Source organism: Megalobrama amblycephala, linkage group LG13 (assembly GCF_018812025.1).
Source record: "Megalobrama amblycephala isolate DHTTF-2021 linkage group LG13, ASM1881202v1, whole genome shotgun sequence".
Classification (NCBI taxonomy): Eukaryota; Metazoa; Chordata; class Actinopteri; order Cypriniformes; family Xenocyprididae; genus Megalobrama; species Megalobrama amblycephala.
In genome coordinates this window covers 29,861,597-29,880,537 of record NC_063056.1, presented here as the reverse complement: position 1 = coordinate 29,880,537, position 18,941 = coordinate 29,861,597, and the positions used below count along the sequence as shown (strand labels likewise).

General features: G+C 36.0%; 1 protein-coding gene across 1 annotated transcript in view; it reads right to left on the bottom strand.

Moving 5' to 3' along the window:
• Positions 1-15,415: 15,415 nt before the first annotated feature.
• Positions 15,416-18,941, bottom strand: part of fhl3a (four and a half LIM domains 3a) — a 40,566-nt gene continuing 37,040 nt past the window's right edge. Inside the window, exons 5-7 of the mRNA XM_048153118.1 lie at positions 18,541-18,710; positions 16,842-17,028; positions 15,416-16,689 (exon numbers count right to left, since the gene is read on the bottom strand). Coding sequence (XP_048009075.1) covers positions 16,538-16,689; positions 16,842-17,028; positions 18,541-18,710 — 509 coding nt within the window. The 3' untranslated portion in view covers positions 15,416-16,537. The remainder of the gene's footprint in view (positions 16,690-16,841; positions 17,029-18,540; positions 18,711-18,941) is intronic.

The following is an 18,941-nucleotide window of genomic DNA, read 5'->3' as shown; positions in this document are numbered from 1 at the left end:
GATGAGCATTTATGGTTAAATCCTATAAAAAAAAATTATTTTTTTTTTTAGAAAATGAGCGATGGTTTATCTAGATAAGACCCTTTTTTCTCGTCTGGGATTGCTGTAAACTGTAATTTTGACCTTCAACCGTTTGAGCTCCATTGAAGTCCACTATATGGAGAAAAATCCTGGAATGTTTTTATCAAAAACCTTAATTTCTTTCGTCTGAAGAAAGAAAGACATGAACATCTTGGATGACATGGGGTTGAGTAAATTATCAGGAAATTTTAATTTGAAAGTGAGCTAATCCTTTAAAGTGCTCTATTTTCAAGCACTAATTTTGTACTTAATATACTAAAAAAATCTTTTTAGTACTTCTTAAGATAATCTTAAGAACAACTAAGTGTACTCACTTGTGCTATTTTGAGACACCATGAAATATGAACTAAAATGTGCTTTTAATATACTATCTCTGTATTCAGAAAATGTATTTAGTTACCACTTGTAGCACACTATGGGTTCAAGTGTACTATAAGTGGCAACTAAATAATTTTTTTTAAATATAGAGATAGTATATTAAAAGCACATTTTAGTTCATATTTCATGGTGTCTCAAAATAGCACAGATGAGCACACTTAAATGTTCTTAATATTATCTTAAGAAGTAGTAAAGAAGATTTTTTAGTATATTAAGTACAAAATAGAGCACTTTAAGTACGTTATAGAAATGTACTTTTTTTCACCTGGGATCAGAAACACCAGCATTTTTGAAACTCAGAAATGGTGTTGACATGAATTTACACCTGGTTTGTCTTAAAGCATATTAAAAACCACATAGACATAAAAAACAACATTGAAAACTTGATTTTTACCACGGGGGGACTTTAAAATGATCCGATGATGGGAACCCCTAAAAGGTTCCATATATGAAGCGGTTGACAGAACCTTTTAAGATTCTATATAGAAACTTTTCTTCTAAGAGTGAGAGTAAAATGAAAGAAATTTTTGAAAAATATCACAAATATTTCTGAATATTTCACTTCATGAGTGCCGAGCATTTTTGCTTAGTCACAGAACTCAAAATGTCCCCCGTCCTCCCTCTCAGGTCACGGACTCCACCGGGGCAAATGAGGCCGCAAGTTTCCTGCATGTCATATACTCTCCACATATAAGCCAGTACTCTCCCACTGTTATTACCAATTACCCAATTTCTGTCTTTCTTTCAAATCATAACCGAATCCAGCTCTCCTCACATGAACTCAGGGATTCCCCAGAGAGAAAACTGCTCCACGGTTTTCATCTCTCCTGCTCTGAAGCACAACAGCCTCTCTCGTATGGATCAAGATCTGAGGCGAGGGAAAATGGGGGCCAAAAACGGATGTTTCTAAAGGGGTGCCTCTAGAACAGAGCGTGATGGAGTGTGTGGGTGGTGGGATTTATATGCTGGCACCGTGTGTGTGGTGTCTACCAGCGAGGCGTCCTGCCAGTGCAGGAGATATATCTGACCCACAGAAACTCCAGAGGTTTTTATGAGACGCAAACATGCAGGCTAAACATAACTGCACAATTCATTGGATTTCAAAGGGAAGCATGAAAACAATTACGAAACTTTTCTTTACAATCACTGGCTGCCGATTCAAACACATGCGAGCTTGTGAGATGACGGGCATCCACACTACCAGAAACACCAATCGCCAGCAGGTGCAGACAGGGTATAAAACTCCTGTGCGTGTCAGGATGAGACCGCTGGAGCCAAGAACTGTGCTTGACTTGCCTGGGAACTCCACAAACATCTGTTTCCACCCATTGGAGAGCAGCGTTTGATTCACAGTTTAGGCTCTTTCTTATTTGCACATATTAGCTAAAGAATATTCTTGTCAGGTTTTCTAAATCAAGTCTATTGAGACTAATACAGTCTAGGCTCTTATACTCTGATTCTATTATATTGAAATGACACTGACACAAATAATGGCCCAGGTACATTAGTTTGTTCATTAAAGCCGGAATAAAATGTAAGTTTTCTTACATTTGTTGTGTCGTAGGCGTATATCCGAGTGAAACGGCTTCTCGAACAAGAAAAAACGTAAGGCGGGACTTATCGTGTGAGTGACAGGTTGTCCCGCTCTCGCGCTAGTAAACACGTCATCAAAGAGAAGAGATGAGGGGAAGTTATTTTGATTAAAGATTACGAGGGCTCAAGAATTAAAAAAATAAATAAATAAAATAATAATGTGCACGGATGAATCATTTATAATACATACTGCATATTCCATAAAAAAAAAATGATTTCATGGTGACTTTAAGATGAGCGAGAATGCTAGATGGCGAACAAGGTTGAATCATAAATATAGAATGATTCATTCAGGTCATCATGTGTTCTTTTGTATCATAACAATGTCAAGTTTACCTTGCGATTTCATTTCTTTGTATGATATGATAGATCAAGGCATTTTAAAAACGCTCGAGACGCACCGTATCATTTGTAGTTTGTGATTATGTGTCTTGAGTTTTGACAATAATAGGAAAGTGCTGCCACTTAGTGGTTGTTGTACTCCAGCACTTCATCTGAGGGTCTTTGTGTGCAAGACGTTTTCTTTTAATGATATGGTTTGCTATATAATTACTTAGGTAATTTTGTTGGCTATATCATTTTCTAAGGTTATGTGACTGAATCTAGGGGGAGAGCGGGACACAACCTAACGCTTTTTGACTTTCTCAGTTTGTGTAAATCTACTTAGGGTTCAGGGAATTTCTTTTGTTCCACATTAATTTCACACGTCTGGTACAAATGTGTGGCTTTGTTTCATTAATACAGTGTATACATTTTTCTTTATTTACCCCGAAAGAAGGCAAGTGAAATGTGACAACATGCCCCATAGGTGGGGCACATTATAACATGTGATGGGGCATGTTGTAACATGACCATATGACAGCTAAAAATATTATCTGACTTAATTAAAAAAAATATACATGACAAACTAAAATATTTTGTCAATAAAAGACAATTTAAAAGATATTTTTTCATATAAAATAATAGCTTTTTTGTATAAATTCAAATTTAAATAATTTTGTAGTTTGACAATGAACACTGCAAAACACAGCTGTACAGCACTGGTCAAAACAATACACTCAAACACACACACATATATATATATATATATATATATATATATATATATATATATATATATATATTATATATATATATATATATATGTATATATATATTAGACATATATAAGAAATATATTGGACATTCAGAAAAACACAGACGAGACAAATGCTGAACATTTCTTGAAATAATATTTTCTGGATGTTCAGGTTCTTCCTCTCAGTCTTTATTCACCTTTTTTCCCATAGTTTATCAACAGAAATTCATAAAGGTTGATTATGCCAGCTGTATTGTAACTATAGAATAGTATAGTTCTAATAGCGGGGCACATTGTAACGCAGTGTTACGATTAGCATCTGCGCAACTGGAATTTAAACCTGGCTAGTGTCTTCTGATAGTTAGTGAAGCATTAAAGAACTACTCAAACTGTTAATCAACAGATTGGAGATTAAAATAATATCAAATTTGTCTAATTTTAAATAAAAACAAAAAAATATATAGATGAAAAATTAGCTTAAGTACAAAATTTACTTTTGCTATTGTTAAATAAATGTTCAGTGATTTCTTCCAAAGATATTTGAATTTTGGCACAATTTTTTCTCTATATATTGTCGATATACCAACTAGTAAATACGCTAATTTTCTTCATGCCAATTTTTAATGTGATTAACTAGCCTATTTATGTGAACTTGAACTAAATTCACATGTAGCCTAAAATTCTAAAAACATGGCTAACGTCTTATATTTACTATAGCCCATTTTATTGTAGATTCTTTGAAAGTCACATTTGTTTGAACAATTTTACAATTAACAATTTACAGGCAACAGTCAAAAGACATATGCTAACAATGAAAAATCCTGGGGATGATTTCAAGGGCAGGGTATAATAATTTTATTTAGTCAGTGAAATTTATTTATTTAAATTTAGGGGTCAGTGGGTCAGACGGGCCACGAAAAATCCTTTGACCAACAGAGGGCGCTGCTCGCTTTAGCAGCCTCACGACGTGTTTTTTTTTTTTTTTTAATCTTTCTATATTAATTACATGCTTGTTTTGCCTTAGAAACTGAACTTGGGTCAACAATCGTAAGGATATGAGTTATCAGTCATTGTGTCATCATTATCATCTTCAAAGTAAGCCACACAAGAACTCCCTTATGCATTAGGCTACATGTGTTCTCTTCATTTATTCATAGGCTATTGATTTATGAATCATGCAATCATAATGGTAGGCTACATTATATAACCAGCTTATTAGGAACATTCTATTCTAGGCTAATTGATATTCATAAGAAAAGGACTTACAATACAGGACGCACATACACAAGTAGCCTAGTTTATGTCCACTTCATAGAAGTTGGTGACACTTTATGAAAACTTTGATGCTTAACAGATCAAATAAATAATTAAAATAAAATAAATGAAGTTGAAATATTTATGTACGTCATAAATGTATGATTAATATGATTTCATACATGTCCTATTCATAAACTACTGTTTAATGCGTATTTTTTGTTAATGTCGACTCTATTTATTATAAAACGTTATCAATATTCCTGACAGTTTTGATATCAGTGAAGATGTCTAATGCTCTTTTTTTATTTATCAAGTATCTTGATATGTCTCTGAATTGTGTTGTAATTTTTAATTCGGTTCTGTTTGTGCATGTGTTGTATTGTGACATTGTAGACATTATAGTATAATGTTGATTGTGAATCATTCTTTGTCCACTAGAGGGCGGCGCATCATAAAATTAACTTCGTTCTGGTGAAGGAGAAATGTACTCTCGACTGATACCTGCTGCTTATGCAGTAGATATTAATAGTCATTGCACATATTAAGGATGAAAATAATTAACATTTTTGTACTGCTGTTTTTGATTGGGTCCTAAAAGAGGAAGCTTGCCAAATGGACTCATGATGAGACTCGATAGAGTAATGTTAAGGTTATTAAGGAAATGTTATATAATTCACTTTGATCATTATGTGTGAAAACTGCCCTACTTATGTTAGACCTCAGATCTTTTAGACATCAGTGTAATAATTGTGAAACGCCACAGGGCCACATGACAGCTTGTCACGCTGAGTCATTTTTAGCTCCTGCTATCGTGTTTGTACTCTTAATTGCTTAATTTAATGCAATAATTCCTGAAAAAAGAATTGTTTGAAGGACGATGTGCAGTGTTTTCAGTGAATTAGACTTGGCTTCACATGACCTGATCTACAGGTGCACATGCCAGAGTAATGTTAAAATAGAAGCAGCAATAATAATACAAATAGAATTTAACATTTAAAGAAATGTTTAGGAATTCTCATAGTTGCTAATCAGTGTCAACATGATGTCCTGCCAGCATGATTTTCCTGATTAGTCACATGGCTTCATGGCAGAGCTGAGCAAAGATGGCAACCAAACTGTGAACTTCCAGCGCAAACTGAGCAAATGTTACCGAGATAAATAGGAACGGGTATTACAGAGCCTTCCTTGATTTTAACCTCTGACTGAATTCCTTAGAAGTAATTTGAGAGCATCAATTGTAGGGTGTTTGTAATTGTCTCCTTCACCTCATCTGCTTCACATTTGCTTTCCACTCATTGATCTTACACAAAGACATGTTTGTTTATTAACCTTAATTTTTGTTGTTTGAGTTTAACTTTGGAACACTTTTCAGATGGTCTGCTGCATATTTGCAGTTGACCGTCTTATATTGATTAAAATGATATGTTTAGAACCTGAACATCAGTCTTTATCTGATCTTGCACATTAAATCATCACTTTTCACAATCATTTTATGATTTCATGATTTAAAGGTGCCCTAGAATTAAAAATTGAATTTATCTTGGCATAGTTAAATAACAAGAGTTCAGTACATGGAAATGACATACAGTGAGTCTCAAACTCCATTGTTTCCTCCTTCTTATATAAATCTCATTTGTTTAAAAGACCTCTGAAGAACAGGCGAATCTCAACATAACACCGACTGTTACGTAACAGTCGGGGTGTACGCCCCCAATATTTGCATATGCCAGCCCATGTTCCCAACATTATTAAAGGCATTAGACAAGGGCAGCCAGTAACTTCTGGATCTGCACAGGTGAATCAACAGACTAGGTAAGCAAGCAAGAACAATAGCAAAAAATGGCAGATGGAGCAATAATAACTGACATGATCCATGATATCATGATATTTTTAGTGATATTTGTAAATTGTCTTTCTAAATGTTTTGTTAGCATGTTGCTAATGTACTGTTAAATGTGGTTAAAGTTACCATCGTTTCTTACTGTATTCACGGAGAAAAGAGCCGTCACTATTTTCATTATTAAACACCTGCAGTCTGTATAATTCATAAACAACTTCATTCTTTATAAATCTCTCCAACAGTGTAGCATTAGCCGTTAGCCACGGAGGACAGCCTCAAATTCATTCAGAATCAAATGTAAACAGTATAACAGTATACAATACTCACATAATCCGACGCATACATGCCGCATGCATGACGAACACTTTGTAAAGATCCATTTGAGGGTTATATTAGCTGTGTAAACTTTGTTTATGCACTGTTCAAGGCAAGTGCGAGCTCCGTGGGCGTGGAGCACGAGAATTAAAGGGCCAGTAGCCCTGAATCGGCTCATTTATAATGATGCCCCAAAATAGGCAGTTAAAAAAATTAATTAAAAAAAATCTATGGGGTATTTTGAGCTGAAACTTCATAGACACATTCAGGGGACACCTTAGACTTATATTACATATTTTTTAAAAAAGTTCTAGGGCACCTTTAAATGTATGCAAGATATAATGGCACCATAATGATTATTGGCTATTAGATTTTGACCAATATTGGATGAATAATAATATTCAGTGTCACATGATCATTCAGAAATCATTCTAATATGCTGATTTGGCACTGAGTTATAAATTACTGCTGGTGTTCAATTATTAATATTTCTAAATACTATCAATTTTGAAAACTTTTTATTTTTGTGGAAACCGTGATATTTTTTTTTTTCAGGATTCTTTGATAAATAGAACGTTCAAAAGCATTAAAACAAATGGTAATTATTCCAAACTTTTGACCGGTAATGTAATTTAATATTTGTTAATGTAATGTTCAGCAAATCTCAACATGAATGTCCCTTTTTTTATATTGTAAATGTACATTATAATGTTGTTTGATTGATTTTACTTGTTAGTGTTATTCAGTTTATTTACATAAAATAGCATAGAATTTTAATATTCAATCAATTTATTGTTTATCAGCCATGAATTTTAATATCTGTGCCTCACTATTTAAATATCATAAAAGATTATAACAATAGCTGATAAAGCAAATAACTGTTTTTGTTTCAGCCACCACAGTTTAACAAAATGCAGCTCGTATATGCACGTCCAAGTACATGTTTCGTTGCCAAATGGAGTTTTGGTGATATACCAACACAAATGTAACGGACGGCGTTCAGTTGTCTTGCTGTAAGCCTGACACATTGTTATATTTAGGCAACGCAGCCCTTTTTCACCCACAGAAATGGCTGCTTGAAGAATGGAGTGTCGGATAACCACTCAAACCATCGTAGTCCATCCACAGGAAAGAAATGTCTTGACCTCAGAGCAAGAGAGAAAGATAAAGACAGAGAGAAGGGAGGAAGAATATATTTTGGGGAAAGCCAAACCGCAGACGCAGCTTCCAGACCTTTACCATTAAACATCGAGCCTGAGGGTGTCACTTAAAGACTTAGACTGATGACTTTGTGTTTTGCCATTGAGCTACAAATTCTCTCATCTCTCATTTCGGCCTGTTTTGTTGACAGGAATCGAGAGTGATGAGGTTTTTGAAAAATCTCTACAGCAAAAATACATCTGGCTCTATTTGGCGAAACAGACCTCAATGATGTTGTCCCTGACAGAAATATCAAATACATCGACTGTACTTTTGAACTGGATTAATATAGACGGAGAGACATCCCATGTTCCCACTTTTAATTCCCCACAGGAATGGATTGTGACCAAAATCAGCTTTCTTTATGCAACTGTAATATTTGTCTATTATTTTATGTTGTGAGATCCTGTTTATTTTGCATATAAAAGCATCTGTGTCTCCAAGTGTTGACTGCACAGACATGTCTGTGGCTAAAGCAACGACCGAGCACCATGTCATGTGGACACTCGCTCTAAACCAAACGCTAACGGAGACCGGTGGAGAGCTTCTCTGGGATTGTGAGTAAACCCTTGGAATGCACTGCCTGGTTTTACACGGCTCCTTCGCTGCACATGCCTAGTGCCACGTTTCACAGCGGCAACAGTGAAAGGTCATCCCTTTTTTTCCCTTTCACAATTCTTTTTTCTCCTCCTCTTCTCGCTCCATTTCTCTTGCTAGTTTAAACACACCAACCTCTAAATTATGATGTCGCCAGATATGATGTTTATTATGCTTGATTTCGAAGAAAGGAATCACCTCACTAGTGAATTGCACAATTTATACATACAATTTTGAAACTTCTAGATGAAAGGTGCCTAAAACCTCATAGGAATGTTTGCAAGACGTGTACAGTGCAACTGTGCGCTATTAATTGTCCAGAATACCATATATAATGAGGATGGCAATAGCTAGTAAAACTGTTGACTTGACATTTATGAACATTAGACCTAAAAGTTTAACAATATTAATCTAAATTACTGACCGTTTCACTGGAAAGAATTTCGTATGCCAATATTCTGCAGTTTTAATTTGCCAGTAAGAAAACTTGCATCACCATCTAGTGTGTCGGAAATGGATAATATATTAAAGGTACAATAGGTGATTCATTTTTAGTTATACTGGTCTCCTCATATCTTGATAGCAATCACTATGTTAAACAGTCTAAGTGTACTTTTATAAATATATACTGTCTGTAGAAATTTGAGGTAATCAGTTACATTAAATTTTTTGAGTTATGATGTTCCTAATTCTAAATAAGCAGAACTATCAATTTTTGAGTTTGTAGAACTCATGCATATTAATTGCTCCTAACTTAACTAACTCATACATTTTAATAGAAATTAGCTTTTATTTTGAGTTCTTGCAAATCAAATGAGTTATTTACTTCACTGTAAACCCTAATATGAAAATTCAGAAAACACTAATTTGTTAATTTTTTAACATGCTAAAAATAGCATAGTATAACACTTACTGAATGAGTACAGCAACTAAAAACATGTAACTTACCTGCTCTCAAACCAAGCAGCATGTGCCGCTTGTCACCATGATGGTTACTCTCCAAAAACTCACATTAAACTCTTCTAAATTAGCATAACAAAACATTAATCACTATTATTTCCCCCTTACCATTAATCTTGCACAAAAAAACAAACAAAAAAAAAACATGATATAACACTTAATTTTAGCATTTACTCTCCCTTTCGAGTGCCATGGGCAAAGCATGCTGGGAAATAGAAATCCCAGCCCAATTTCAGTTAAATTTAAGTTAGTCTAAATTAAAAGAAATGAGTTCATACAACTCAAAACGATGAAATAGTTCAGTTTACTTGAAATATGTCAGTGCTGTGATCTCAAAAGAAAAAGAAAGTTCTAAATACTCATAACAATTAATTTAACTGAACTTATTTGCTCAATTGAAGTTTGTCCTACTCAAACCAATTAAGTATTTTGAGAGTTAGGGTTTACAGTGAAGGCGTAGGACCATAAAATGTTCATCCAATTATTATATTCGGTCCGAATGAAATAATACAATGTCCTACCTGCCTGTCAACATAGGTTTTTACATTCTCTCTCGCACCCTCTGCGCAGACTCATACGTCATCAGCGCGTTTCATGCTATGCAGAGTTTATACGCATTACAGACAGACCTCAGTCACAAAGCACCGCAAACAAACAGCAGCCACCTTTTAAGCCGGGGACACACTTAACGATTGTAAGGCCGTTTATGAATGTATTTGATACGACTGATCATGCCTAAACGTGCCGAGTCAGAGTCAGTTGCGTTCAGTCAGTATTTTTTTAGTCAGCATTTAAAAACATATAGTGTTGAGTTCAGTCTTAGAATGTTTCAGCTAGTCATTAAGTGTGTCCCCGGCTTTACAGTTCCTACCGAATCAAAACAATGCACTTATCCAGTGTTCACACCATAACTACTAAGAGATGGCAACCCGTTCCACTCGCACGGAATTATTGTGTTTCCATGTCAACAGTATCAACACTAAAAAATGAATCTGCAGCAGTCAGGTGGTACAGGTCAGTGCTCTCTAAGTTGTTTACATTCATTATTACTGTAAAAATATGTCAAAATAGCGATCAAAGACTAAAGATTTTAGCCTAGGATTACAGGAATCTTTTAGGATTCTCAAAATTTGTCTCGGATGACCAAATCGTGGCCAAAATCACACAGTGTGAACCCGGCTTTAGTGCCAGGAATTGTCTCATCGATCAGTGGCTTGAAAAATCACTAGGTGTTCATGTCAACTGAAACCATGTTCCATACTTTGTCTTCTTGACCTAAAATTATATCAGAAAACAATCCAATAATTGACTTTTACACAGTTATTTAAGAATACTGACACAAGGTAACACCAACCAAGCTGACTAATCATTCTGAAAGCCTGTCTAGACATCTACCTATGGGACTCTGTCACTCTGTAAACTGCAGCTGTTTTGTGAGTGATACGATATCAGCACTGACATCATTTATGACTGTAACAGTTTCGTTTCCCTCCCTCATTGTTAGGACACATGGAAAAACTTGAGCTGAAATGTGTAATCAATGTGATTCATAAGGACTTTCAACGGCTGCGAATCTCCTCAGCTCCTAAACTGCTTAGGACGTTGACCTTGCTTAGCCATCATATATGCTATTTTTAGGTTTTTGTTGTGTGCGCCAGTATTCAGCAAAAAGAACAAACGGGCTACTTTTCCTGCAAATGGCTCCTTGATCTGTCAGCTCAAACACAGATTTCATAAAGGTCATTCTGGTAAACAAGATTAAATGCATTTCTGGGAAATTCATTTGACCAAGAACTTTGCTCAATTTAAAAAAAATTCACAATAATGTTTAAATTGTGATCAGGTGTTTGTCATATGGTGTGACCTAAGTGCTAGCGCATAACGTGGATGCTGTTTGCTAAATGGACTGATCTGCGCTTTATAGAGCCACTTCCTGTTGAGATGGAGTCCCGGTTTTAATGAGCATTTAAGTTCCATTAGCCTCCCACTAATTTTACAGCCAAATTTAGCGTGATGTCTTTACTGGTTAAATAATCACTGTCTGGCATGTGTTAGAGAATGCGTCTTGATAATAACAAGCAGACACATAAACCAGTATTACATTTCTTAGCTTATCTGTGAAAAATGTAATGAGACTTGTAAAGAGAAGAACCACAATCACAATTGGGGTTATCGAGACACATAAAGCTGAATGTACGCGAATACAAAACATGTTATAAGCTATTGTTTCCCACAGTGCTTCATTACTCTCCACTTAGTGTCATCATGGGAACTAGCAGTGTGTACAATAAATCATCTGGTATTTTCAGAGAGCATTTGGCTTCACCGGACAGGCTAATTGTTATAGACATTTCAGCACTTAATATACAAAGCTTTCAGATGTCACTTGAGAATAAAGTGAGATGACATCACACACTTTCTCATGCCAGACTTTTCTCTGCTGATTCTCTGGGCATGATTTGGATAAATAATAATTCAAGTAGAATCCAAGGAATGCAGCTTAATTCTGTTTGCACAAATTACATCGGTGATATTTTGGTTTAAAATGAACAAGAACATAAGTTAGATGTTCTTACCTCTGCAATTTATACTTTTATTGCCACTCTGGTGAAATTCACTATTTATTTGCCAAAGTTCTGTTCTGTAAATATGTTTTTAAATGACAAGTAATGCTTCCCAGTTCATTTTGTATTGGTTGTGAACTCTGCTATGAAAGATGCACTGACTGAGTTTGATTCAAACCACTAACTCTCAAGTGAGTTTGAGAATGTTTAGTGAATCAATTTGACTGAATCATTAAAAAGAACCAGTTCCTAAGAGTCATTTTCAACAAACGCTGTAATATAGAACTGCCCTAAACTCTATAATTTCTGCTGTCAATAGCAGCTAGCAATAGAGCACATCAATGACCTCCAATGTTTGTGGCGGTTCAATTTCCAGAAGTATTATTTTCCATTCATTTTCTCCATAGGTTTTTCAAAAATGTGACATTTTTTTTTTTTTTTTTTTTTTTTTTTAGAAATCAATTTCTCCATCGAGAAGATGAAGGGAATATTACTTCTGTAACTGTACGGTTGTGATCTTCAAATCTATATCACTTTAATTTCAAGACTATTCCCTCATTGTACTTTCTTCTGAAGTTTCTGCACTTTCAATTTCACTCTTATCAGTCTCTCCTTTACTCTTTTACAAAAACCTTCATTAATCTAGTAAATGATCTACTGAACAGCATCCCCTACCTCTCCCTTTTTTGTGAGACAACAATACTGATGTTGTCACACCAATCCTCAAGGAATGTTGTCTAGATCCTGCAGATTTAAATAATTACACATGATGTTATCTTAAATCTACCTTTTTAAGAAAATGTTTTTCCACCTGTCAGCTCCATTTTCACCAAGTTTCAAATAATCTGCATAAGCCTTTCTAGTCTGGATTTCATCCTTGACATAGCATGAGACAGCTCTCCAGAATTTCTACAGGTCTTCCTTTCTGTTGTTTCCATCTTCTCAATTTAAATCATCAACCATGAAAGGCTTTGCATGTGATACTGTCGGCAATGATATACTTGAGTAATTTGCATTGCTGACACAGGTCACTTCTGGTTCACTTCTTACCTTTATGAAAGTATAGTAGTTTTTTTTTTTTTTTAATTAACACAGTCCCTTCCTTCCTTTTTCACAAGAAGAGTACCCCAGGGATCAGTTCTCGGTCCTCTTCTTTTTGTAAACTGGTAAAACATATACTTTAGTATAATGGAATGTTATCAATATATATTTTGTTTGCAATTACATGTATTTTGTCACAATACATGGCTACTTTTGGATGTTCGTTAAAGGTGCCATCGAATTGAAAATTGAATTTACCTCGGCATAGTTGAATAAAAAGAGTTCAGTACATGGAAATGACATACAGTGAGTCTCAAACATCATTGTTTCCTCCTTCTTATATAAATCTCATTTGTTTAAAAGACCTCCGAAGAACAGGCGAATCTCAACATAACACCGACTGTTACGTAACAGTTGGGATCATTAATGTGTACGCCCCCAATATTTGCATATGCCAGCTCATGTTCAAGGTATTAGACAAGGGCAGGCAGTATTAACGTCTGGATGTGCACAGCTGAATCATCAGACTAGGTAAGCAAGCAAGGACAATAGCAAAAAATGGCAGATGGAGCAATAATAACTGTCATGATCCATGATATCATGATCTTTTTAGTGATATTTGTAAATTGTCTTTCTAAATGTTTCGTTAGCATGTTGCTAATGTACTGTTAAATGTGGTTAAAGTTACCATCGTTTATTACTGCATTCACGGAGACAAGAGCCGTCGCTATTTTCATTTTTAAACACTTGCAGTCTGTATAATGCATAAACACAACTTCATTCTTTATAAATCTCTCCAACAGTGTAGCATTAGCCGTTAGCCACGGAGCACTATCAAACTCATTCAGAATCAAATGTAAACATCCAAATAAATATTATACTTATACAACGAAAGGGTCGAGAGCTCTGGGGGGGCGGAGAGCGAGAGCAATTAAAGGGCCAGCAGCCTGAATCGGTGCATAGTTAATGATGCCCCAAAATAGGCAGTTAAAAATTATTTAAAAAAAATCTATGGGGTATTTTGAGCTGAAACTTCACAGATACATTCAGGGGACACCTTAAAAAAACGTTCGATGGCATCTTTAATGAAAAATCAGTTGGTGTAGTGCCGACAACTACCAGTAGGGGCTATAACGGCGTCATGCTTACCAACAAATCATTAACCCCTTGGTTTTGCCCCACAATAATTTGCTGATCTACTTCACTAATGTATCTTGTGTATCAGCTACAACCAGTTTTACAAACGATTGCACTATTGCTCCTATACTGAGCAATATATTGTTATATTGAGGTTACTGAACGTGAACATTTTTGCACCAGAGTAAATTAGTCAAATGTCTTTGTTATGATTGGTTCATATTTTAATACACACAGTGCAGACATTAGAATGTCAGATAAAGTTAATCCATTCACAACTGGATCAATAGAAGAGGTTTCACAATTCAGTGTTTTACTGCAGTTGTTAGGCTTCATCATTTATTCATCAGTTTTGGTGGTCTCATTACTTTATGATGAATTAAATACAGGAGCCACTTCAGTCGGTGTAGTTTGACTTCACAGTGTCTGGTTTTCCCACAAGCCTTCGTTGGTAATGATTCACCCACCACTCATGTGATCCTCCTAACCATCCTCCATTGCCTCACTGACCCTCTCTTTTTTTCCCATAAACCTCTTGACTGTGTGTATGTAACTGAACCCCAGTGGAAGTGCCATGGACCAGCTCCAAAAGCTTCAATCTTCCCTCCCTCTCTCCTCTGTCGTCCTCTCATTTTCGTTTTCAGCTGTTCTCTCCCACATGCTATCCCGACATCCACCAAAAGGTCTCCCTCCCCCACCAGCATCTCCCGATCTCCTTTTCCATTTCCTTCTTTGGTGAAAATGCTGAAAAGGAGAAGGGGAGGAAGACCTTCACCAGTGTTGAGAGGGAGCGGATTTGGCCATGTGTTTGTTTTAAGTTCTTATGCCTCATCAAGGTGAAGAAATAGCACACTCAGCACGTTTGCACATAAACACACCCATCTAGCGACACAAGGTAACCCCAAATGACATTGAAGACCGTAGTGGAAAGTAGGCTCTTGGGTATGTAATTTGGCCTAAACTCAATTTGTACCAAAAAATACTTGTTTTTGGTGCTTTTGCATAATCTAGACTCTGGAAAAAAGACATCAGAATATGTATAATTTATAAAATATTTATTAACAAACAAACGATATATTTTTTTAATTATTTTTAAAAAATGAAATGTTTTTTTTTTAACCACACCTCAAACTTACAAAAGCTTGTATCACTTGAATCATTTTCATTAAATGCACATTAGCCAACTCTTTCTCTCCTGCATTAAAGCTCAAAGTGAATATATACTTATACATTTAGAAATATTCAGAGGGTAAAACTAGTAAAATTGGCATTAAAAAAATAACACTTACTGTCTCAATTTGTCAAAGTTTGACAACATGCATACTATCGTTTGTGACATACTGACACAAATATTGTTTAATTGCATTCATTCTTAACACAAAGACATGTTTAAAAAAGATTTAAGAAATTCTGAATGTAGAGGTCATAATGTAGACAAATGAATTATCAAACAACTAAAAACAGGAAGTGAACAGAAATAGTATGTAATTTGTGTATATACAGTGTAATGCGTGCTTTATCTTGAAGTTTCTGTGCTTCTATAGATAATTCAAGCTATAGTAGTGCAAATGCAAGTCTGTCTTCCACCTGTATTCAAAATGCATTTCAAACTTCATTTTCCCACTCATATCTGAACCGCAGAAACATTTCAGCTGTTATTTTTTCTGACATTTCTATGCATTTTGGAAGACTCTCCACTGTTTTGAATGCATGTGCAATGCATCAAGAGAACTCATTCTGCTTAGATACAAAACGGTTTTAGTGAAGTTTTAGAAAATGTGCTCACTAACTACAGCATTCAATAGTCACATACATATTTATGTGACATACATGGTGTGTAAAAGCTAGATGTTCAGCTTTGGGTAGCTGCTTCTCAAAATGTAACTTTTATTGTACCCAAAACGCAAAATAAGTTATGCATTTATTCATGTTCTTACACTTTGCTTGGCACAAGAGTGATTGGAACAATTCTAAATGGGCGTTGTCACTTTAACAGAACACCAAACCTTTGACCTTTGGGTGTTTATGAAGGAATCTGTTTGAGTTCTTTCACAGGCTGCAAACACAGACTACATCCACCCATTAATGACCATTACCAGCCTAATAACAGCTTTGGCTGGCCAGGAAAAATAAAGATGGGAATAACTAGTAGGCAGATCAGATATTTTTATGTGTGCATAGAGACCTACATCATTAATATAGTGTTGATTCTGGATTAGTAGGGACTCAACGTTGCATGGCTTTCAAGTCTCAACAGCAATCTTTGGTGCATCTTTTAAAAGTTTTCTTTTATCCGGTCGTAAACCAGCAAGCCTATTCTTGGAGTATTTTGGTGAAGCTGAGACAATTGTGTGTTGCTGGTTTGCTGTGATCTCAAACAGCAGTATCAGCATGGGCTTAAATTGAGACAGGAAGTTCTCAGGTGAGGGCACAGCAGTGTAAAATAGAGACGTATGCGAGTGTATGGAAGTACGGTGTGTGGATGGGTGCTGCGTTCTATAGGTTGCTGTTGCAATTGCGACAGAGGATCTCATCTTGCTCGGGGAAGAAGCCGGCACCCACCAGAGACACGGAGCATCGAGAGCAGGTGAAGCAGGGTTGGTGCCATTGCCGTTCCTCGAACGAGATGTACTTTCCACCACCAAAGCCTAAAAGGAAATAAAAATTATGTAAGATGTCTGTAACTTTTCGTCAAATGAGTTCATGACGCGATCATTTCACGACATCTAAGTGAACACATCTCTAATCCCCGACCCCCAAAACTCCCCATCAGTTTTTAAAACATCCCTTCATATTTTACCTGTAATGGGTTTGTTGCAGGCTTCACACTTCTTAGCGTACAGGTTGCCAAAACATTTGAGGCAGTATGGGCTATCATCCCGGGAGGTGAAGTGCTGGCCAGCTAGTTGGACTTTACAACTTGTGCACACAAAGCACTCCTTATGCCACGGCTCATCTCTATAGGTAACACCACCTTTAGCCAAGGCCTGAAGTGGAGAGAGTTCATCAGAGACATAAACAGCAACCTGTCAGAACAAGCTTAAGGTATGACATTCAAATGCATTTACAATATTTAGCATTTACCAAACTTCTTTATATCCATTGTTTGCTAGGCATAAAACATCTAGAGAGTGTACATTCATATAATATGTAGCAATTGTATGATAGGGATGGGTCATAATAGTTGTCCAACAATTTAAGTTAAGTAGTTTTAACTAGATTTGAAGTACCAAGATTAAAGCACCACCGCAACAGCCTTACATATTTAGAAGAAACATAGCGTACAGTTTTATTCCTTTTTATAAAACGGTTAGTTCCTGTCCTTGATTCTGATTGGTCAACAGCTGTGTTTTATTCACGATAAATCACGGCTATGACTGCGTCACCCAACGGTTCTGTGTATCACTACACAACGCCCTTAGCAACCACTCTTAGCAACATAAACTGTATGTTCTCAATTGATATTGTTCATTGAAGCTTACTGTATTATGTAGAAGAGTATTGTGAGAAATATATCGAGTGAGCGAGTTTATTACCTGCATTCAGATTTAGCATTTTCCTTCAGGTCAGTCCTATGTTCATAATAAAAAAAATCTGTTTAAATGTCCGATGTATTATCTTGTCCTTTTAATAATTAAGGGATTTTCCCGTGACTGACAGCGCTAGTCAAAGCATTTGTCAGTTGCGTCTTGTTCCGTGTTCACAACAATTCAGTCTTTTCAATGTAAAAGTCTTCGATACTGACTGACACACTCATAAAAGACAGTCTTTGCCGCCATCTAATGGCGTAATAATGTAACTTCTGTTGCTGTTCATGGTCAGGGACTATTTTTTCCGGCGGAAGGAAGGCTTTTATTGAAAGTTTACTTCATGAAAGTTGCATACATATTTTGATACATATTTTTGGCCTTAATATTTTAATATTTGTATTGTGTGGTAACCCTTTTAATTAGTCCGGTTTTGAGTTCACCTCACCCTGATTGGATAAGTTAACAGCTAGATGGTATACATAAGCAATAAGGTACAAGAGGCTGTGTTGTATCGTGAACAAGTCACAGATGAAGGCCACTGTTAGGCACGACGCGAAGATTACGTATAACTTATTGCTTACATATTGCTTACGTATACCATCTACCCGTTAACTTATCCAATCAGGGTGAGGCGAACTCAAAACCTGCCTAATTATACCGATATTAAAAAAAAACATAGTTTTGCACATCCTATCTATGATTATCTATTATCTATGAGAGAAATAAATGTGTTTTTTGTAGGTCACTGCACAATAGAGCCAAGACTCCAAACAGATGGTGGTCTGTCAAGGCAGGATGTGAAATTGACAGCCAGAGTTAATCAGTGACTAGCAAGACGTCTGATATGCAACAGGAAGGAGGAATGAGGTCAGAATTCTGACTTTTTGTGAAGGAATGTGTGCGTGGACTGATGGGGAACACATGGTTACGCATTTCAGGCAAAGAGGCTAGTAAAATCCCACCACTGACCTGTTTACATCGAGTACAGCGTGGTGCAAACTTGTTCTCATAGCAGGGTACGCAATAGTGGTCATCTTTATCGGGGATAAAGGACTTGGAGCCTATTGGCTGTTGACAGCTGTTGCAAATGAAACAGCCCTCATGCCATGTGGAGCCAGCATACTCAAGCTTCCTGGTTCCTGTGAGAGAGAGAGAAAAAAAGGAAGCCTTTAAAACAAACAATTTCCTGCACAGACCACAGTGCTGCTACAAGATCTATAACTTTTGTTGGTAAAGTAACTTTAAACATACAATAACTAGGGCTGTGAATCGATTAATAAATATATAGACTTGAATTCAGTACTGAAGACTCACTCGTATCATTTGAATCAGTGAGCTGTTGACTCGAGAACAGATGCAATCAGATCAGT